Source organism: Ranitomeya imitator, chromosome 1 (genome assembly GCF_032444005.1).
Source record: "Ranitomeya imitator isolate aRanImi1 chromosome 1, aRanImi1.pri, whole genome shotgun sequence".
Taxonomy (NCBI): Eukaryota; Metazoa; Chordata; class Amphibia; order Anura; family Dendrobatidae; genus Ranitomeya; species Ranitomeya imitator.
Window position 1 is genome coordinate 806,307,998 of NC_091282.1, and position 22,834 is coordinate 806,330,831.

Sequence of the window (22,834 nt, forward strand, 5' to 3'; positions counted from 1 at the left end):
CAAAATGAATATCCCATGGAGGTCTGGATTTGGAATGATACTCAAAATCAAAGTGGAAAATCAAATTACAGGCTGATCCAACTTCAGTGGAAATGCCTCATGACAAGGAAAAGATGCTCAGAATTGTTTGCGGCTTCCACGTATGACCTCCCTACAATGCCTGGGCATGCTCCTTATTAGGCGGCGAATGGTTTCCTGAGGGATCTCCTCCAAGACCTGGACTAAAGCATTCGCCAACTCCTGGACAGTCTGTGGTGCAACATGACGAAAGTGGATGAAGTGAGACATGATGTCCCAGATGTGCTCAATAGGATTCAGGTCTGGGGAACGGGTGGGCCAGTCCATAGCTTCAATGCCTTCATCTTGCAGGAACTGCTGACACACACCAGCCACATGAGGTCTGGAATTGTCCTGAATTAGGAGGAACCCAGGGCTAACCGCACCAACATATGGTCTCACAAGGGGTCTGAGGATCTCATCTGAGTACCTAATGGAAGTCAGGCAACCTGGCGAGCACATGGAGGGCTGTGCGGCCCTCCAAAGAAATGCCACCCCACACCATTATTGACCCACTAAAACTGGTCATGCTGAAGGATGTTGTAGGCAGATCGCTCTCCACGGCATCTCCAGACTCTGTCACATGTCCTCAGTGTGAACCTGCTTTCATCTGTGAAGAGCACAGGGCGCCAGCGGCGATTTTGCCAACCCTGGTGTTCTGTGGCTAATGCCAAGCATCCTGTATGGTGTTGGGCTGTGAGCACAACCCCCATCTGTGGACGTCGGGCACTCAGACCATCCTCATGGAGTCGTTTTCTAACAGTTTGTGCAGACATATGCACATTTGTGCCCTGCTGGAGGTCATTTTGCAGGGCTCTGGCAGTGCTACTCCTGCTCCTCCTTGCACAAAGGAGGAGGTAGCGGTCCTGCTGCTGGGTTGTTGCCCTTCTACGGCCCCCTCCATGTGTCCTGGTGTACTAGCCTGTCTCCTGGTAGCACCTCCAGCGTCTGAACACTATGCCGATACACAGAAAACCTTCTTGCCACAGCTCGCATTCATATGCCATCCTGGATGAGCTGCACTACCTGAGATGGGTTGTAGAGTCCATCTCATGCTACCACGAGTGTGAAAGCACAACAAACATTCAAAAGTGATCAAAACATCAGCCAGAAAGCATTGGTACTGATATGTGGTTTGTGGTCCCCACCTGCAGAACCACTGCATTATTGAGTGTGTCTTGATAATTGCCAATAATTTCCATCTGTTGTCTATTCCATTTGAACAACAGCATGTGAAATTGATTGTCAATCAGTGTTGCTTCCTAAGTGGACAGTTTGATTTCACAGAAGTTTGATTTACTTACAGTTATATTCTGCTTAAGTGTTCCCTTTATTTTTTTGAGCAGTGTATAAACTGCAACTCTCGCAATGTTGTCTACATGATTAAGTGCAATGAATGTGATCTGATGTATATAGGTTGCACCACCCGCAAATTAAAGCTCAGAATTTCTGAACACATAACTGACATTGTTTCTCTTTACAGTTCAATTTGTGCTATTTCATTTACATCCAGGCATTTTATGACCCCGTCATCAGGGGCTTATCTACAGCATTCTGTAATGCTGTAGATAAGCCGCCGATGTTACCTGAAAGAGGAGAAAAAGACACCCATTATACTCCTGCTCCGATGGGTGTCTCAGGTCCAAAACAGCGCCTCCCATCTTCATTCCATGACATCCTCTTCTGGTCTTCATGCCGCGGCTCCGACGCCGGAAATGTCAGAGAGGCCTGGCGCCTGCGCACTGCAGTAGTTTGCTCTGCCCTCAACAGGACAGACAAAGTACGCCTGCGCCGGAGCCGCGGCGTGAAGACCAGAAGAGGACGTCATGGAATGAAGATAGGAGGCACCAGAGTGGACCTGAGACACCAATTTGACCAGACCGCAGTGGGACCGCCCCTGGGTAAGTATAATCTAACTCTCTTTTTCTCCTCTTTCAGGTTACATCGGGGGCTTATCTACAGCATTACGGAATGCTGTAGATAAGCCCCTGATGACGGTGAGCTTACCTCACCATCGATTTTGGGGGTGACCGGTTCCCTTTAAAAAGCATTTTCTAATACATTTTTGGATTAAAAAAACTGGAACACATCTCCTTTTTCTAATCAGTCATCCTTTTCCCTTTGAAGAAAAGCACCCTCTCCCCCCCCCCCGAAGCAATATGTTCTATTTTGGTCTCATCTAACCACCTTACCTTTTCCCATGCCTCTGGATAATCCAGATGGTCATTGGCGAACTTGAAACAGGCCTCAGCATTGTGCTGGCATGAAGGATTTTAATAGATGGGGTAGTGTGCTACCCATGGTAATGCTTGAGACTGTGGTCCCTGCTCTCTTCAGGTCGTTGACAAGGTCCTCTCCTGTGTAGCTCTGGGCTGATTGGTATCTTCTCTCAGATTCGTCCTTACCCCACAAAGCGAGATTCTGCATGGAGCCCCAGACCGAGGAAGACTGACAGTCATATTGTGTTTTTTCTATTTTATATTTGTGCCAACAGTTGTTGCCTTCTCACCAAGCTCCTTGCCTATTGCCTTGTAGCCCAACCAAGCCTGTGCGGGTTTACAATTTTGTCCCTGGTGTCCTTAAACAGCTCTTTAGTCTTGGCCATGGTGGAGAGGTTGGAGTGTGATTGTGTGGACAGGTGTCTTTTATACAGGTAACAAGCTCAAACAGGTAATGCGTAGAGTGGGAGGGCTTCTTAAAGAAAAACTAACAGGTGTAAGAGATCCAGCATTGTTCCTGGTTGGTGGATGATCAAATAATTAATTAATTAGCATTTTATTGCATTAAATACCGTATTTTTCAGACTATAAAGGTACCTTCAGACTCAGCAACTTTACGAGAACGACAACGATCCGTGACGTTGCAGCTTCCTGGATAGCGATCTCGTTGTGTTTGACACGCAGCAGCGATCAGGATCCCGCTGTGCCATCACTGGTCGGAGCTAGAAGTCCAGAACTTTATTTGTTCGTCAGGTCGGCATGATTCATCTAGTTTGACAGCAAAAGCAACGATGCCTGCAATGTTTTTACATGGAGCAACAACCAGCGAGAACGATAAGTGAGTCGCCGTTACGTCACTGGATCGCTCCTGCATCGTTCTGGTGTTGCCGTGTTTGACGTCTCCACAGCGACCTAAACAGTAACGCTGCAGCGATCGGCTCGTTGTCTATATCGCTGCAGCGTCGCTGAGTGTGACGGTACCTTAAAGGGACTGTCACCTGAATTTGGAGGGAACAATCTTCAGCCATAGGGGCGGGGTTTTTGGGTGTTTGATTCACCCTTTCCTTACCCGCTGGCTGCAATGTTGGATTGAAGTTCATTCTCTGTCCTCCATAGTACACGCCTGCGCAAGGCAAGATTGCCTTGTGCAGGCATGTACTACGGAGGACAGAGAATGAACTTCAAGGGAACCTGTCACCCCGTTTTTTCAGATTGAGATAAAAATACTGTTAAATAGGGCCTGCGCTGTGCGTTATAATAGTGTATGTAGTGTACCCCGATTCCCCACCTATGCTGCGAAATACATTACCAAAGTCGCCGTTTTCGCCTGTCAATCAGGCTGGTCAGGTCAGTTGGGCGTGGTGACATCGCTGTTTCTTCCCCAGCTTTCCGTTGGTGGCGTAGTGGTGGGAAAAAACGGGGTGTCAGGTTCCCTTTCAATCCAATATTGCCTTGCGCAGGCGTGTACTATGGAGGACAGAGAATGAACTTCAATCCAATATTGCAGCCAGGATGCAGCCAGCGAGTAAGGAAAGGGTGAATCAAACACCTGAAAACCTCGCCCCTATGGCTGAAGATTGTTCCCTCCAAATTCAGGTGACAGAGTCCCTTTAAGACGCATCAGACTAAAAGACGCACCCAGGTTTTAGAGGTGGAAAATAGGGAAAAAAATATTTGCAGCAAAAAAGGTGGTAAAATATCTAATAACATAAACATACTATTATATGTGGTATTATTATATAGAATAGTATGTTATTATGTTGGAAGCTGTGGGTAGAAGATGGAGCTGCGGGACCAGTGTGGTGTCTGTAAAGTACTATATGAAGACGCTGGAGGGTGGGTATAAGAATGGGGGCACAGGGCTTATATTTAAAGCACCACTCCAGAACTGAAAAATAACACTGGAGTGCTGCTTTGAGATCCCATTGGGAGAACTATAACTCCCAGCATGTCCTGCAGAACCTATGGCATGCTGGGAGTTATAGTTCAGTGGCAGAGTGCTTTATTGTGTGTTGTAGTGACTAACCTTTTAATTGTGGCAGCCAGCCACGCTGTGGTGAGGTAAAATGCTGGAGCATCGCATCCCATGACACCACAGAGCGCTCCCTCTTGCTGCCTCTCCACAGCACATGAGTAAGCTTGCAGATTGTAGTGTGGTGTCTAGAGGACCTGTGATGACATCAGAAGAGGGAGGGCTCTGTGCTGCCATGTGATGCTCCAGCCCGCCCTCTTCATGACATCACACAAGTCCTTGCGCTGGAGCACTCAGCATCCAGCACAGCCCCGGCAGGCAGGTATGCAGCGATCTTGTCCCCACTGGCCCCTGCTGCTGCCTCCTCCTCCGGACACACAGATCTCCCCAGCTGCTGCAGGAATCAAGCGCTGGGAAAACCATGTGTGTCCCTGTGAAGGAGTATTCATTTGCTGCTCCTGGCTCACAGCTCAGCTGACAGGTGGGCGGGGGAACAGCTAATGAATATTCACTGCACTTTAATGATCGGGACCATGTGGTTTCCCCAGTGCTGATTCCTGAAGCCAGGCAGGGACATTTTTCTGCCTCCTGCCTCCCATTGCATTCCCAATTGCTGCTGCCCCCTCCCCACGTTACATCCCTACCGTTACATCCCTACCATAAGACGCACCCACACTTTCCTCTCAAATTTGGAGGGAAAAAAAGTGCGTCTTATGGTCAGAAAAATACGGTGTGTAAAAATCATAAAGCGTGATTTATTTTTCTATTTTTTTATTATTTTTAGATTCTCTCTCACAGTTGAAGTGTACCTGTGATAAAAATTACAGACCTCTCCATTCTTTGTAGGTGGGAAAACGTGCAAAATCGGCAGTGTATCAAATACTTGTTTTCCTGTATGTATGTATGTATGTATGTATGTATGTATGTATGTATGTATGTATGTATATGTTTAAAAGGTCTGAATATATACATATTATAATGGGAATACAGCAAGGTGTGTATAAGTGTCCCTGCCACATACATACAGTGAAGGAGAGAGCTGGGTATGCAGGGAGAGTAGTATTCGCAAACACAGAGTGACCTATATCGAATGCAGTGCCACCGACCCCTGCAGCAAGCCCACCCACCCAAACAATTTATAGATGCTAGACGTGAGGTAGAATCCGAGGTGACATCACAGGAAGCAGGAGATTCCCAGGGCATGTGACCAGAAGCAGCTCAGGTTACAGAAAGATTTAGCAAAGCAAGGTATTTGGTGGAGAGCTTATCTATGGCTATTTATTTACATGTGAAGAACATGGAAAATGTGGCCAACCCCTTTAAACAACCTATTGGCCAAAACTTTGGCCATCAATTTGACGTCTATTGGGAGTAAAGATGTTGACCGATATGAATTGGGTTGAGATGATCTTTTCCAGATTTTAATATTAGCTCTACTGTGGTTTATTTCATAAAGTCTGGCAATGAACCCATTTCCCGTCACCTCCTTAACTACCTTTGATGTACGTCAAAAGTCATGTCCCTGCCTTTGAATACAGGCTCACATGCAGAGCCTGCATGACTCTTTCCCTGCACATGACGGCTGATTTAAATCAGGCATCATGTCGGTCATAGGAAATATTAATCTCTACACCACTTGGAAATGTAAAGGCAAAAATAGCTGACAGTCGGATTCAGACTGATACCAAGCCACATTCACTCACCCCCACCTCCTCCTTTTTTTTACATACAATTGTAGTACGAGATATGAGCTGGCAATCTAAGGTGCCTTTATGTGAGTCACATAGTCAAACACTCGAGAAATGTGTAAGACTGCAATGTATAGATTGGAGACAAAGAAGACCATAGTGTGTAGAAAAAGCGCTATAGATTAAACAGGTGATTAAAGCAAGAGGCCTTTTATTCCCAGGAAATACAATGTCCTTTAAAGGGAGATGCTCTACATTTACCCTAGACACCTTGTATCCCTTCCCACCAACCACGAACAACAGACAGTGGACTGTATGTACTGTGTGTGATGTTGAGGTGGAAGAAGAGGAGAGGGCACTTGAAGCTGTGCTTGCCATCCACTCGAGCACATGGTCTTTCTGGGCCTCATCAACAAAGCATACCGCTGTGTGGCTGTCAAAGAAAGGTCGTGGAGTAGCCTGTCCAGTAACAGAAGTGGTCTGTTGTGTTTGTATACGATGTGATGTTGTTGGTTCATTAGTATGTTCACTAACTTTACAGAAGAAAGAATGCTTTCAGTGTGGATGAGGTCTGTATACCAAAGAAGATATGCTCCAAACAATTTCAAACCGAGATCTCCCCTACTGTATCACGTTAGTAACAAAATAAAGTATTTTTTTAGTGTGGATAAGGCCTGTGTTACCTAAAAGACATGCTACAAACAATTTCAAACGCTGATCTAGCCTGCTGTTTCACGATTGTCACAGAAAAAAAAAATATTTTTTTTTTTACTGTGCAACAGCTCTGCACACAGAACAATTTCACCACCACTAAATGACAAGGTAGGATATGGAGGACTGAATCACGTTAGCAACAGCAAAAAAAAAAAAAAAAATCATATTTTTTCTGACTATAAGATTCACCGGACCATAAGACGCACCCCAAATTTTGGGGTGGAAAATAGCAAGAAATAGAATTAGACCTACCAGTAATTCGGTTTCTAAGAACCTTCCACGACAGCATAGGAGGTTGTCTCCACACCCTAATGGGGGACAGGAAGCACAAAGAGGTTAAAAGCCTCTCCCACCTCCTATACACCAGTGACTTACAATGAACACCATAGCACCGGTTACCTTTAAGGCTCCCAGGAAATATCCAAGGAGCATCGGGAGGGAAATAGTGCTGTCATGGAAAGTTCCTAGAAACCGAATTACTGGTAGGTGTATTTCTATTTTCTCCAGTCACCTTCCACGACATCATAGGAGGAATACCAACCAATTCTGCACTGCGGGCCTGGAGAACTTTCCGACCAAAGGCTAAATCCCTATTGGACAGCAAGTCCAATCTATAGAACCTGGTAAAGGTATGAAGTGAAGACCATGTGGCAGTCCTGCAAATTAGCTTGATGGATGCGCCAGCTCTCTCAGCCTAGGAGGTTGCAATAAATCTTGTAGAATGCACCTTAATCCCAGCAGGGGGTGTCATATTCTGGGCTAAATATGATTCGGAAATAGCCCTCTTGATCCAATTTGCGATGGTGCTCTTTGCCACCTTCCTACCCCTATTCCAGCCTGATGATGAACAAACAGATTCTGGTCAATCCTCCATGACTTGGTCTGCTCCAGGTAGTACAAGATCGTACGTCGTACATCAAGGGTATGAAACTCCTCTTCCCCTGTATTTGCTGGATTCTGGCAAAAGGAGGGGAGTATGATGTCCTGTGAACGGTGAAAATGACACTACTTGGGTAGAAAGGACGGATCAAGATGGAGAACTATACAATCGTCTCTGATTATTAGATATAGTTCACTTATAGACAACGCCTGTAGTTCCCCTACACATCTTGCTGTAGTTATAGCTACCAGGAAGGCTGCTTTGAATGCAAGAAGCTGAGGGTCCAGGAGGATAGAGGTTCAAATGGAGGTTGTGTGAGGCCCCTAAGGACTATGTTTAAATCCCATTGGGGGACAATAGACTGCTTTTTAGGACACCGTCTAAGGGCTGATACCATGAACTTTTTAATCCAACGGTGGCTAGCTAAGTCCTGATCAAACACAGAGCTTAAGGAAGAGACCTGAACTTTTAAAGAACTAGGCTTAAGGCCTAGCTCTAACCCCCTCTGTAAAAAGTCCAATATCTGAGATATATTGGGGTGGAATGGGTCTGGCGAGTTAGGTATGCACCAGGATTAAAACTTTTTCCATACTTTATTGTAAATGGAATTTGTGACTAGTTTTCTGGACACCTGTAAAGTGGTGATTACTTTGTAAGACAGTCCCTGTGCACGCAATACCTGGGCTTCAGCAACCAAGCTGCTGATTTTAGCCTCTGAGGATTTGGATGAAGCAGAGGTCCCTGCGAGAGAAGATCTGTATTTGGCGGTAACTGGATTGGTCCGTCCACCTGGAGATCGATGACTAGGTTGAACCAGCTCCTTTTGGGCCACACTGGAGCCACCAGGATGGTTGGTACTTGATCTTCCCGGATCTTCTGTAGAGTCATTGCCAGCATCGGAACCAGAGGAAATGCCTACACCAGCCAGAAGTTCCACTGCTGTGCAAAGGCGTCCACTCCCCTGGAACTGTCCCTGGGGTTTAGGGAGAAATAGTTTTTGACTCGTGAATTCTGGCCAGAGGCGAATAAATTGAGTAGAACTCTCAAGAACCTACCGTATATACTTGAGTATAAGCCGACCCCCCTAATTTTGCCACAAAAAACTGGGAAAACTTAATGACTCGAGTATAAGTCTAGGATGGGAAATTTAGCAGCTACTGGTAAATGTCAAAAGTTAAAATAGATACCAATAAAAGTAAAATTAATTGAGACATCAGTAGGTTAAGTGTTTTTGAATATCCATATTGAATCAGGAGCCCCATATAATGATCCATAAAGTTTATGATGGCCCCCATAAGATGCTCCATATTAAAATATGCCCCATATAATCCTGCATAAAGGTTAATAATGGTCCCATAAGATGCTCCATATACACATTTGCCCAATATAATGCTGCACAAATGTTGATTATGGCCCCATAAGATGCTCCATAAAGATATTTGCCCCATATAGTGCTGCACAAACGTTGATTATGGTCCTATAAAGACACTTGCCCCATATAGTGCTGCACAAACGTTGATTATGGCCCTATAAAGACACTTGCCCCATATAGTGCTGCACAAACATTGATTATGGCCCTATAAAGCTACTTGCCCCATATAGTGCTGCACAAACGTTATGGCCCCATAAGATGCTCCATACAGACCTTTGCCCCATTATAGTGCTGCACAAACATTATGGCCCCATAAGATGCTCTATACAGACACTTGCCCCATTATAGTGCTGCACAAACGTTATGGCCCCATAAGATGCTCCATAAAGATACTTGCCCCATTATAGTGCTGCACAAATGTTATGGCCCCATAAGATGCTCCATACAGACACTTGCCCCATTTGCTGTTGCTGCAATAAAAAAAAAAAAAAAAAAATCACATACCTCTCCGTCACTCAGGCCCCTGGCACTTTCAATATTCACCTGACTTCGTTCCGGCGCAACTCCATCTTCAGCACTGACGTTGAGGCAGAGGGCGCGCACTATCCACATCACCGCGCCCTCTGACCTCAGCGTCACTGCAGAAGATGCTGAAGAGACAGAGTGGCGGCTGGAACGAGGAGCAGGTGAATATCGCGCAGCGCACCCCTCCCCGTTATACCTGCTCCTGGCGCTGTGCAGTCCCTGCTTCCCCGCCGCTGCTGCTTCTTCCTCTACTGAGCGGTCACCGTTACCACGCATTACAGTAATGAATATGCAGCTCCACCCTCATAGGAGGTGGAGCCGCATATTCATTACTGTAATGAGCGGTACCATGTGACGGCTCAGTACAGGAAGAAGCTACCGGCGCTGGGGAAAAGACGTGCAGGGACCGCGCCAGGAGCAGGTGAGTATTAATTAGACAGCCCCGCCTTCACCCCTGGGTATGACTCGAATATAAGCCAAGAGGGGGACTTTCAGCCCCCAAAAATGGGTTAAAAATCTCGGCTTGTACTCGAGTATATACGGTACTTGTTGTGAAGGGCAGGAGTTCTGACTTCTTTAGAGTTGGGAGCCACTCCAGGGATTGTAGAATGTCCAGAGACCTTAGAAAATGATTCCTGAGAGTCTGGGCAGATGGAGCTATGATCAAAAGATGGTCCAGATAAGGCACGATACAGATGCCCCGTCCCCGGATGTAGGTTACTGCCTCTGACTTTATCCTGGAGAACACCCTTGGCAAGACATGATGCCGAAGGGGAGCACATTGTATTGGTAGTGCCTCACCTACTGGTCTTGTAAGTCTGCAAACCTCAGGTACTTCCTGTGGCGAGGGTGAATCAGGACATGAAAATAAGCATCCTTCAGGTAGATGGTCACCATAAAATAATGGGGTCCTATCAGTGGAATTGCCGATTTCACTGACTCCATTTTTAACCTTCGGTATACAATATGACGATTGAGACCCTTCAGATTTATTATAATATGTGCATCTACCAAAGGTTTCTTCAAGATAAAGAGGCTTGAGTAGTGACCTTTTCCCCACTTGTCTACACACACTGGAGAAATTGCTTTTGACTTTAGCAGATCCTGAAGACTTGATAGCAGTAGGTCTTTTTTTTAACCAATAAATTTTTATTAAGTTTTAAACTGATACAAGTCACATAGTCAGTACATAGATAATAGAATCAGTAATAGTATATCACATAATACTTGCTTCCTAGAAAAAAGGAAGACCCAAGGAGAACTCTAGTACATAAAGTAGGGATCATATGAACTAAGGGGAGGAAGGAGAGGGTGGGGTGAGAGGGAAAGGTATACATTGGTCCATTGAAACATTAACTGATTTTGATCATGCGGTAATTATTCAATTTCAAATGCATCATAATACCATAAGTAGGAGGGGTATTGTGTTTAAGGTGGCGTGTGTAACTGATAACAGTAGGTCTTGAGATCCCTAGGATGGAAGGGACGTGACTCTTAGACCTCGAGGAGAGGAGGATTCGAACTCTATAAGATGGCCGTCCTTGATAATATCGAGGATCCACTGGCAACTGGAAATGGCCAGCCACTGATGGAAGAAGTTCAAAAGCCTTCCCCTCCACAGTGCTGGAGTCATTATTTGTCCTGTTACTGCTGTTGGGGGACAAGAATGTTCTTTTCTTTGTCCTTAGCATAGCTCCACCTTCCTGTATCTCCTTTACCACTGGTCTGGGGGGTCTGATGCAGAGAGGAACAAAAGAAACACTTTTTGGCAGCCTTTTGGTCAGCAAGGGATTTCTTTTTGTCTGTGGCTTTTTCTAGTATGTCATCCAGGGCTGGACCAAAGTTTAACATTGGATGTGATATCCCCACTCCACATTTTAAGCCACAGGGCACTTGTAGAGGGGTTGGACTGGACCAGCGACCTAGCGGCGATACGAACAGATTCGGCAGAGGCGTCCACCAGGAATCCAGCTGCATTTTTAAGCAGTGGAAGAGTCTAGTAACTCTGCTCTTGAGGTCCCCTGAGAGATATGATTCTCCAACTGATCCATGCACCGAAAGAGGGATCTGGTAACACAAGAGGAAGCTATATTTTTCCTAAGTGAGGAAGTGAAGGTCTCCCAGGATTTTTTTCAGCAGGCTCTCCACCTTCCTATCCATCAGGTCATTGAGTTATAGGAAGAGTCCTCAAAGGGGAGTGCAGTCTTTTTAGCTACTCTCGCCATCTGAGCATCAACTTTAGGGATGTCTCAGGAAATAGATTCACCTTCTAGAGTTCCGAGGGGGAACTTAGTCGCTTCTCTGGAAACTCCCACTCTTTAGAGATCATACTCATGATGTCCTCGTGGACTGGGAACCCAATCTTCCTTCCCGCCTTCAACTCTCCAAGCATTTCATCCTGTACTGTTTGGGGAACCTGTACCTCCTCCAAGCCCATGGTGGACCGGACTGCACCAATTAATTCCTCCATATACTCAGTGGAGAAAAAATACTTTTTAGACTCAGACATTTTATGGGATGAGGATTCCCATTTTTCTGAAGCCGAGCCATAAGAGTCCACAGACCCTGAGTCAGTCTTCAATTTGGAGCTTCCTTTTCTTAGGGGCAGAAGGTCCTGGAGAAGGCGGAGGAGGGGGAGGGACATATGGCCCTAACCACCTTATCCGTACACTCCTGACTTAGTTTCTTCTCCCATCTTGATAGAAGCTTCTTGATGCAAAGGGCACATTTAAGGACCTTCTTAGCTAGGTTTTTGTGGGCAGACTTGTCTCCCTACGGAGGGAGAAGCGTAATTAACAGGGACAAAAACTACCCTGACTAGGACCTACCCCCCACCACAGACTTACGGAGGCTGGGGCAGCGCTGGGCTCTGCAGATGCAGGGCAGGAAGCAGACACCATCCATACTTGCAGGGATTTAGCCTACCTGGTGGTGTCTTCCGGCAGGTTTATATGGCGATAAACACTGCCCTCTCCGCCAAAAATTACACCCGTCCTCCTCGCCTGGGTCCTGAACAGGCGTCAGAATCTTCAGCGTGCTGTTAACGCTGTTGGGGCATCCGGAGGTTCAGAGAGTCGAAACCTGGAAGTGCGTGCGCTCCAGCGTGGAACAAAAGGACTGGAATTGAACTTGCCGTCTGATGACATCACTTCCGGGTAGTAGAACAGCGAGCAAGGAGGAGGAAGCCAGAGAGCTCAGGGAGGACTCCGGCTAAGGGGATCACTGGCCAGCTTTACTCCCTTAGCAGGGGCACAGTTGGGCCAGGAAGGTCCCCAGTCCACCCAGAGACTGGAGAAGGGAGCAGACAGGAGTAGGAAGGCAAAGCCCACGACCATGTGCTCATCTCTAGTTGTGAGCACATTGAGGGGTGCAAATTTTACATCTAGTCACTGCTGTATCTTCTGTCAAAGGCCCACCTCAAAATCACTTCAAATGTTATCACAAAAAAAAAAATTGGTTTTGTAAATTTTGTTGAAAAAATAAATTGCTAATTAACTTTTAACCCTTCTAACCAAAAAAATATGTTTCCAAAACTATGCTGATGTAAAGTAGAAATGTTGGAAATGTTACTATTTTGTGTGGCATAACCTTCAGAATCAGTGGGATCCGTTGAAGAGTTCCAGCGTTACTACCACATAAAGTGACACTGGTCACAATTGTAAAACTTGGCCTGATTAGGCAGGTGAAAACAGGCTTGGGGGGTGAAGATGCCTGATCACTCTATCCTAAGGCAGGTCTCTATATGCATTAGATGTACATTGGGAAACAAAGTCATTACATTTTTTTGTATTAGTTTCCGTATAGAAAAATGGGGCTTCCATATTATTTAGATTAAATTATTTTTATTATTAGAATTAAACGAGAGGAAAGAATACACACAAAGGAGTTAATCAAACAAAACTTTAAATTAAATGACAAAATAACTATCTAAGGGCAAAGATATGGGGAAACAAGGGTGTGAGTGGATAAAGGGAATGGGTCAGGGAAAGGGTAAGAATACAAATATTACATATAATATAATAAAATAAGGTTAATTGGGACTATATTCTTGAATTAAACAGTTCAAATTGAAATGTGTGTAAAGGATGATTAATGAGGTTTCTGGAGAACGGACTTAGTGTTTGCAGAAGAGACTTATGTTATGAATTTAAAAAGAAACCAACCTGATTCATATTTTTGAAATTTGTTATTTCCTATAGCGAATGAGAGTTCAAAAAAGTTATTAGAAATTATTCCATCAAATAACCTTTGTAATAGATGGAATAATTTGTTTCCATTTAGAAATTACAAGTGCTTTAGTAACTAAAAGAATATGGATGACGATTGGTTTTATTTTACAATGATAAAGTTTCTAACTCTAGAGACAACAAGGCAAATTGTAGTGAGAAAGGATTTCTTCACCACATGCCTTATTAAATTAAATCAAAGGATTCTTTCCATAGATAAATTAGCTGTATTTCACCGCCATTAAATGACAGGGCGAGATATGGCTTTGGTCATATGGAGACATGGGTCATTCCCATAAAATATTAAATAAATTGCCTTTCAGACCACATTCTCTCCAACATCTGTGTCAGATTGTTCTGGGAAAATCTTATGTAATTTTGCTGGGGTGTAATACATCTCATTATTATTTTGAGGTACCGTATATACTCAAGCATAAGCTGAGATTTTCAGCCCATTTTTTAGGCTACAAGTGCCCCTCTCGGCTTATACTCGAGTCATTGCCCCAGGGGGTCCATAGGGGAGGTGGCGCAGCGGCTTTCACATCATATTCACCTACTCTTGGCGCGGTCTCTGCACTTCCCTGCTTCTCCAATGGTCTCCGGGGCCTGCAGCCCTTCCTGTGTTCAGCGGTCACGTGGTACCGCTCATTAAAGTAATATAGACGCGACTCCACTCCCATAGACGGAGCGCATATTCATTACTTTAATGAGCGGTACCATGTGATTGCTGAACACAGGAACAAGCTGCCGGCGCGCGCCGGAAACCATGAGAGAAGCAGGGACATACAGAGAGACCGCATCAGGGTGGGGCGAGTATGATGGGGGAAGGTGAGCCATGCAATATTCACCTGTCCCGGCTCCATCGCCGCACTGTGTCTTCCGCACCCTCTGCCTGAACAGTCACTGGAGAGACCCGGAAGACACAGCGACGCGCGGCGGTGGAAAGAGGACAGGTGAATATCACAAGTGCCCGGGGCCTGAGCCAGCAGCGACTCCGGCACCTGGCCCTCATAGCGCGCCGGTTTCTCCCCGCCTGCTCAGGACCCCAGCACCTCTCCCTCAGTGACTAGAGGGGAGTTTTTTTTTTTTTTTAAATAGCAGCAGCATATGGGGCATATTATTCTATGGAGCATCTTATAGGGCCATCAACCTTAAAGGGACACTGTCACCTGAATTTGGAGGGAACAATCTTCAGCCATGGAGGCGGGGTTTTCGGTTGTTTGATTCACCCTTTCCTTACCCGCTGGCTGCATGATGGCTGCAATATTGGATTGAAGTTCATTCTCTGTCCTCCGTAGTACATGCCTGCACAAAGCAAGATTGCCTTGCGCAGGCGTGTACTATGGAGGACAGAGAATGAACTTCAATCCAATATTGCAGCCAGCGGGTAAGGAAAGGGTGAATCAAACACCCGAAAACCCCGCCTCCATGGCTGAAGATTGTTCCCTCCAAATTCAGGTGACAGTGTCCCTTTAATGGAGCAGCATATGGGGCATAATATGCTATGGAGCATCTTATGGGACCATCAACCTTTGTGCAGCGCTATAATATTCTATGGAGCATCTTATGGGGCTATCAACCTTTGTGCAGCGTTATATGAGGCATAATATTCTATGGAGCATCTTATGGGGCCAACAACCTTTGTGCAGCATTATATGGGGCGTAATATTCTATGGAGCATCTTATGGGGCCATCAACCTTTGTGAAGCATTATATGGGGCATACTATTCTATGGAGCATCTTATGGGGCCATCATTAACCTTTTATGCAGCATTATATGGGGCATATTTTAAAATGGAGCATCTTATGGGGCCCATGATGAACTTTATGGATCATTATATGGGGCTCCTGATTCAATATGGATATTCAAAAACGCTTAAGCTACTGACGTCTCAATTAATTTTATTGGTATCTATTTTTATTTTTGAAATTTACCAGTAGCTGCTGCATTTCCCACCCTAGGCTTATACTCAAGTCAATAAGTTTTCCCAGTTTTATATGGCAAAATTAGGGGTCTCCGGTTATACTAGGGTAGGCTTATACTCCAGTTTATACAGTAGGCTTAGTGCATTGTGCTTATATTATTTGAATAGGTAAATTTAAAAGCATTTTTCAGTTGTATGTAGAGAATTGGGATCCAAAGTCATTTTCCCAAAACATAGTAAAATTATGTTTATAGAAGATGATATTTAAATATTAAATATATTGTAGAACTAGCTATTATTCCACATTGTTTGGATACCAGGATTCTTGATCAAATTTATTATTACGTTGGGAAGTCTTAGGCTGTGTGCACACGTTGCTGATTTTTCGCTATAAAACCGCAAAAAAACAGCATACATTATGCATCCCATCATTTAGAATGCATTCCGCAATTTTTGTGCACATGATGCACAAAAAAATGGAACTCAAAGTCTGTTGTGTAATTTCTCCTGAGCATGTCGATAACCCATATGAGTTAGAAAACTACTGTTTGGGTGCATGGCAGGGCTCGGAATGGAAGGAGCGCCTTTTGACTTTTTGAATGCAAAATTTGCTGGAACAATTGGCAGACGCCATGTCGCATTTGGAAAGCCTTTGATGTGCCTAAAGAGTGAAAATGCCCTACAAGTGACACCACTGTGGGGAAATAGACATTGCAAGGAACTGATCTAGATGTGTGGTGAGCACAATGAACCTTCAGGTGCTTTAGAACATTGAGCAATGAAAGTTAAAAAAATAAATTATATATATATATATATATATATATATACACACATACATATACGCACACACATTCATACTTTTCCCACAAATACCCTTTTAGACCCAAATGTTGCATTTTCATAAGAATAACAGGATGAATTGCACATACAATTTGTAGGGATATTTCTCCTGAGCACGCCGATACCCAATATGAGGGAGAAAACTACTGTTTGGGCACATGGCAGTGCTCGGAATTTTTGAATGTAAAATTTCCAGGAATCATTAGTGGACATCATGTCCTGTTTTGAGAGCCCTTGAGGTGCCTAAACAGTGGAAACCCCCCGCAAGTGAACTCATTTTGGAAACTAGACTCCTCAAGGAATGTATTTAGATGTGTAGTGAGGACCTTGAACTCACAGGTGTTTCACAGAAGTTTATAATGTTGAGCCGTGATAAAAAAAAAATCCCATTTTCCCCCACAAAAATGTTATTTTGGCCCCAAATTTTGCATTTTCATAAGGGTGACAGGAAAAATTGCACCATACAATTTGTAGTGCAATTTCTCCCGAGTACGCGGATACCCCATATGTGGGGGAATACTACTTTTGAGGCACAGTGCAAAGCTCAGAAGGGAAAAAGGCGCCATACTGAAGTTCAGATTTTGCTGGAATGATTTGAGGGTGTCATGGCCCATTAACAGAGCCCCCTGAAATACCAGAACAACAGAATTGAAATAATCTAGTGGTGCAGTGATCATATTAACACCACATGTGCCTCACAGAATTTTATACCATTGAGTGGTGAAGAACGAACAAATTACATATTAACCACTAAAGTTTTTTTTAGTCACAAGTTTTTTATTTTTCTAAGGGCTAACAGGAACCTTTTTTTTTTACAACAAACGGAGGTCCATTTTTTTCCTGAGTGAGCCAATACCCTACATGTAATCTGGAAATATTTTTCAGGCACAGTGCAAAGCTCAGAAAGCAAGGAGCGCCAGATTTTACTGTTATGGTTTGCAAGTGCCATGACCCACTGGGAGAGCCCATGAGGTGCCAGAACAGCAAAAACCCCCATAAGTGACCCCATTTTACAAACTACACTGCTCAATGAATTCATCTAGGGGTGCAGTGATCACATTAACACCACGGATGTGTTACAGAATATTATTCCAATAGGCAGTGAAGAAAATATAATTACATTTTTACCACCAAAATTTTGTTTTAGCCCCAGATTTTACATTTCCACACAAGTGGGTAAAATTGGCACCATAATATGTCCCACAATTTCTACTGAACGTGGCAATACCCCATATGCGGCTGTACAGTACTACTTAGCCATACGGAGACCTCGGATGGAACGGAGCACTATTTGCCTCCTGGAGGTCAGATTTACCTACCGTAAAACAGTTTGCAGACTCCATATACAGAGCCCCTAATTGCTAGAAGAGCAGAATCTCTTCTCAAGTGACCATGTTTTGGAAATGATACCCCTTTGGGAATTTATACACAGGTGTAGTGAAGATTTTAACTCCATGGATATTTTCCAGAAACAAGCAGCAATGAACGTTGCTGAGTGAAAATTGCAAACTGACATTGCAGTGACAAGTAGGCTGTGGTGATCAGTATATTATGCCCAGCTCATGCTTCTGAAGACATGCACGTGTAAGTTAGGCGGCCCTCATAGCTTCAGAAACAAACGTGGACGCTACACGTGGTTTAGGTACACTGTGGAGTTCAGAAGGGACTGGGCATTTGGATTTGGGAGAAGTGAATTTGCTGAATTTCTGTTAGAGGGTGAGGAGCCATTTCGCTTTTCCAGTGCCTTTGTACTACAAGCAACGTGGAGGCCCCCTAATTTTTCATTATCAGATGACAGACCTGAGTGGGGACTTTTTTTGTGGATCGAGTTGAAGCTTTTACTGGGAACATTGTACATAATATTTGGGATCACATTTATTCAGCGCTCTATGCTGAACACTTACTTTGGGGTTTCCATCTAAATCTCCGAGTGATGTGATTCAGATGAAACCGCTGAGGGATTCATTCATTATAATGAGGCAGCAGAGTTAGTCTGGATTTCATCTGGCCGTTACTCAGCTGTGTCCTTTTTAGAAGTGCACAAAACTGTGGCCGACGGCACTTTTATGCAATCATAAAAAGACGGGCAATGCCAGATCACAGGTCAGACAGCGTCCACAGTGTCTCCATCTGCCTTGTTATAGGGACTCATCCGTCGAGAGTTCTGTCTGAATCACGTATTTGAAAGATTTACACGGAAACCCCAGTGAAAGAGCTCAGCGCAGAGCGCAGGATAAATGTGCGCTGAACCTTACTGTGATCTTTGGGAGGCAGAATTAAAGAATAAACAGCAGGTGTAGAATTGGTTTCATTTATTTTTTACACCATTCCTAATACGGTATATGTGACTAGGCGACTTTATTCTTCGGGTTGGCGCGATTACAGCAATACCAGATTTATATGAGTTTTTATGTTTGGATGCTGTCACTCACTAAAAGACGCTTTTTATTGCAAAAACTAGTTTTTTGCATGACCAGAATTTGGCAGCTATAATTTTTTCATATTTTGGCCCACATAGTCATGCGAGGGCTTGTTTTTTGTGGGACGAGTTGATGTTTATATTGGTAGCATTTTCAGACACATTAAATTTTTTGAGGTCTTTCTATTCTGATTGTTTTGGGAGGCAGAATGAACAAAAACAGCAATTCATTATTTTTAATTTTTTTCTTGGGGGGGGGGGGGGGTGGATAGGGTGTGTATGTCATTCTACGTGTGGTAAAATTGATAAAACAGCTTTATTTCTTCAAGTGAATACGATTACAGAAATAGCCAATTTATATTTTTTTTTATGTTTTGGCACCTTTACACAAAAACTGATTTATAGAAAAAATTGTTTTTACATCGCTTTATTCGATCAAAGCATTTAGGGGGTTTAAGTGCCTGGAGCGGTGCAGGACCACGCCTGGCACTTAGCGCTGGTTATCAGCTGTCAGAATCAGCTAACACCTGGTTGCAATCATCAATAAGTATCAGGGCGCTTGGACGTGTTATTACTGACAATGTTGAAAAGCAGTTAATTAAATTTCAGCAAGCCTGTCCAATACTTTTTCCCTGTGTCATTTCTAATTATTACACAATTTAATTTATGGACATCTATGGTTTGATTTTGGCTGTGTGGATTGTTACCAACATCTGGTGAGAATTTTCTATCAATAGCTATTTAAAAAAATATATATTTAGTTAGTAAACTGGTAACATATTCAATACTTACGTATATGCCCACAGCATCTCCTATGGTGTTTATGTCCTTAATACACAGGGATTCTTTACCAAAAGTACTATCAATATGTGGAATACTCTACCCTCAAGAGATTTTCCCAGCACGAACTAATCATAGTTTAAAAAAAAAAAGCAGCCAAGCGTGTTTTTTTTTTTTTTTTTTTTTTTAAAGAAAATACTTATGTTAATGTGTAAAGGTCTTTTCTGAATATTTGGTCCAGTGGAGTACTGCTTCCATGCCCACAAAGTGTGATTGGCTGCGTTCGGTGTAAAAGTTAGAATACAAGGATAGGTGTCAATCAGAATCAATCTGCTATTACAAACTATCCACTGTTGTGGAGTTTCAGAAAATAACTGGATAGTGTTACATTGACATCAATTTAAGTTTGAATAATAACACTCCGCAAAAGCAAGAACACTAGCTAATTTTCCACTGACAGACAGACACACAGATGGAGATACTTACCTGAAAAGGCAGGTCAATAGCACTGTTCCCAATCTGATTGACGTTTGGCAGAGACCCTCCATAAAACTGCCCACGGTTCTGTCCCAACTGCAAATATTGGGTCTTCTGTAGCTGTAACTAAAAGTGACATTCATCACTTGAAAGTGCAGTGAGCATTTAAATCAAATGCTATTTTTTTTACAACTGAATCCTAAACAAAAAAACCTATTTGGGTACGTACGGGTCATTCCATGTCAAGTGATCATTTTTTTATTTATTTTTTAAGTGCTACTTTAGTGAATTACAAAAAAAAAAAAAAAAAAAAAAACAGCTTAGCATTTTTATCTTCATTAGCAGGGCTGTGGAGTCGGACTCAGAGCCCATTTTGATGGAGTCAGAGTCATGGAAATTGCGGAGTCGGAGGTTTAGCTTACCGACTCCACAGCCCTGTTTATTAGTTCATTTTTTTTTTTAAATAGATTTCTAAAGTTTGAAAAAAGTCTGAATTTTGGGCTTGTATTCTGTTACATTTGGTATCATATCCCAGGCTAGAAATAAGATAAAGAGGCATAGTTCTGTTTAGAAAGGTACAGGCTTTAATTTGATAAGTCACAAGATTATGTTGATATTTTTTGAGAAGTCAAACTCAAAATTTTGATGTGCAATTTTGAAAAAACAAGGTTATAAAATTTTCAAAAAAGGGCACGTGTTACCTGATTTCTTGGTTACATTTTGTACAAGGATTCAAGCTGGGCTCTCCTTGGGATCATATTTTTAAGTGTGATTTTCTAAATAAAGTCTCATCCTAATCATAAATGTAATACTAAAGTAAGAGAAGCAATACTAAATATTTAACCCCTTAAGGACCAAGCCACTTTGTAGGTTAATGACCAGGGCTTAATTTTGAAATCTGACCACTGTCACTTTATGTGGTTAGAACTCTTGAACGCTTCAATGGATCCAACGGATTCTGAGATTGTTTTTTGGTGACATACAGTACTTTATGATAGTGGAAAAATTTCTTCAAAATTTCTTGTATTTGTGAAAAAAATTTAAATTTGGTAAAAATGTTGAAAAAATGTCAATTTTCAATCCTTTAACTTTTATGCCCCTAAATCAGAGCGCTACGTGACACAAAATAGTTAATAAATAATATTTCCCACATGTCTACTTATATCAGCACAATATTTGAAACAGAATTTTTTTTTTGTTAGTAAGTTATAAGGGTTAAAAGTTGACCAGCAATTTACAAAACCATTTTTTAAGGGACAATCTCACATTTGAAGTAACTTTCGGTGCCTATATGACAGAAAAAATCCAAAAGTGACACCATTCTAAAAACTGCACGCCTAAGGGTATGTGCACACGTTCCGGATTTTTCGCGTTTGTGTTTTTTTCGGCGGTTTTCCGCGGCAAAAACGCTTAGAAAAAGCATACATTAAGCATCCCATCATTTTGAAAGCATTCCGCAATTTTTGTGCACATGCTGCGTATTTTTCCGCGATAAAAACGCATTGCGTAAAAATACGCAGCATGTTCATTAATTTTGCAGATTTTTTGCGGATTTCCCGCTATTTAATGCATTGGGAAGCTATGGGAAAAAATGCGAAAAATCAACACAAAAACCGCGAGAAAAACGCATGCGGATTTTCTGCAGAAAATCTCCGGTTTTGTTCAGGAAATTTCTGCAAAAAATCCTGACGTGTGCACATACCCTAAAGGTGTTCGAAAACCACATTAAAAAAGTTTATTAACCAGTCAGGTGCTTCACAAGAATTGAAGCAATGAAGGAAAAACTTTTTTTTTTTTTTGCACAAAAATTTTACTTTGGACATAATTTGTTTTTTTATTTTCTCAAGGGTATAAAGAGAAAATGAACCACAATATTTGTTACGCAATTTCTCCTGAGTATGCCAATACCCCAGTGTGGAGGAAGACCACTGTGGGCGCACAGCAAGACCCGGAATGGAAGGAGAAAGGTTTGACTTTTTGAACACAAAATTGGTTGGAATCCAGAGCAGATGCCATGCCACTTTTGGAGAGCTCCTGTTGTGCCTTAACAGTGGAAACCCCCCCACAAGTGATACCATTTTAGAAACTAGAACCCTCAAGAAACTTATCTAGATGCTTCGTGAGCATCTTGAACCACCAGGTGCTTTACAGAAGTTTATAACACAGCTAAGAAAATTTTAAAAAACACCACATTTTTCCGGCAAAATTTTTCTTTTAGCACCAATTTTTTTAATTTTTTCAAGGGTAACAGGAGAAAATGGACCCCATAATTTGTTGTGCAAATTCTCCTGAGTGTGCCAATACCCCAAGTGTGGGTGAAAACTACTTTTGCGGCACAGTGCAAAGCTCAGAAGGGAAGGAGCGCCATACTATACTGCAGATTTTAATATTATGGTTTGAGGGTTTACTGACCCACTGGGAGAGCCCCTGATGTGTAAGACTGTAGAATGCCCCATAAGTCACTCCATTTTACAAACTACACTTTCTCAATGAATTAATCTAGGGGTGTAGTGCTCATATTGATAGCAATGGTGTATCACAGAATTTTATACCATTGGGCAGTAAAGAAATAATAATTACATTTTTACCACAAAACATTTGTTTTAGCCCCAGATTTAAGATTTTCACACAAGAAGTGAATAAAAATGGCAACAAAATTTGTCCTACAATTTCAGCTGAATATAGAAATACACCATATGTGGCTGTACAGTACTGTTTACCATACGGAGAGTTGGCCGAC

At 42.9% G+C, this 22,834-nt stretch overlaps 1 protein-coding gene across 2 annotated transcripts in view; it reads right to left on the reverse strand.

Annotated features, from left to right (window-relative positions):
• CRTC1 (CREB regulated transcription coactivator 1) overlaps positions 1 to 22,834 on the reverse strand; it is a 248,706-nt gene that overhangs the window by 187,532 nt on the left and 38,340 nt on the right. For both annotated transcript variants that reach the window (XM_069738947.1, XM_069738954.1), the window contains exon 2: positions 20,104 to 20,220. In XM_069738947.1, the coding sequence (XP_069595048.1) occupies positions 20,104 to 20,220 (117 nt within the window). The remainder of the gene's footprint in view (positions 1 to 20,103; positions 20,221 to 22,834) is intronic.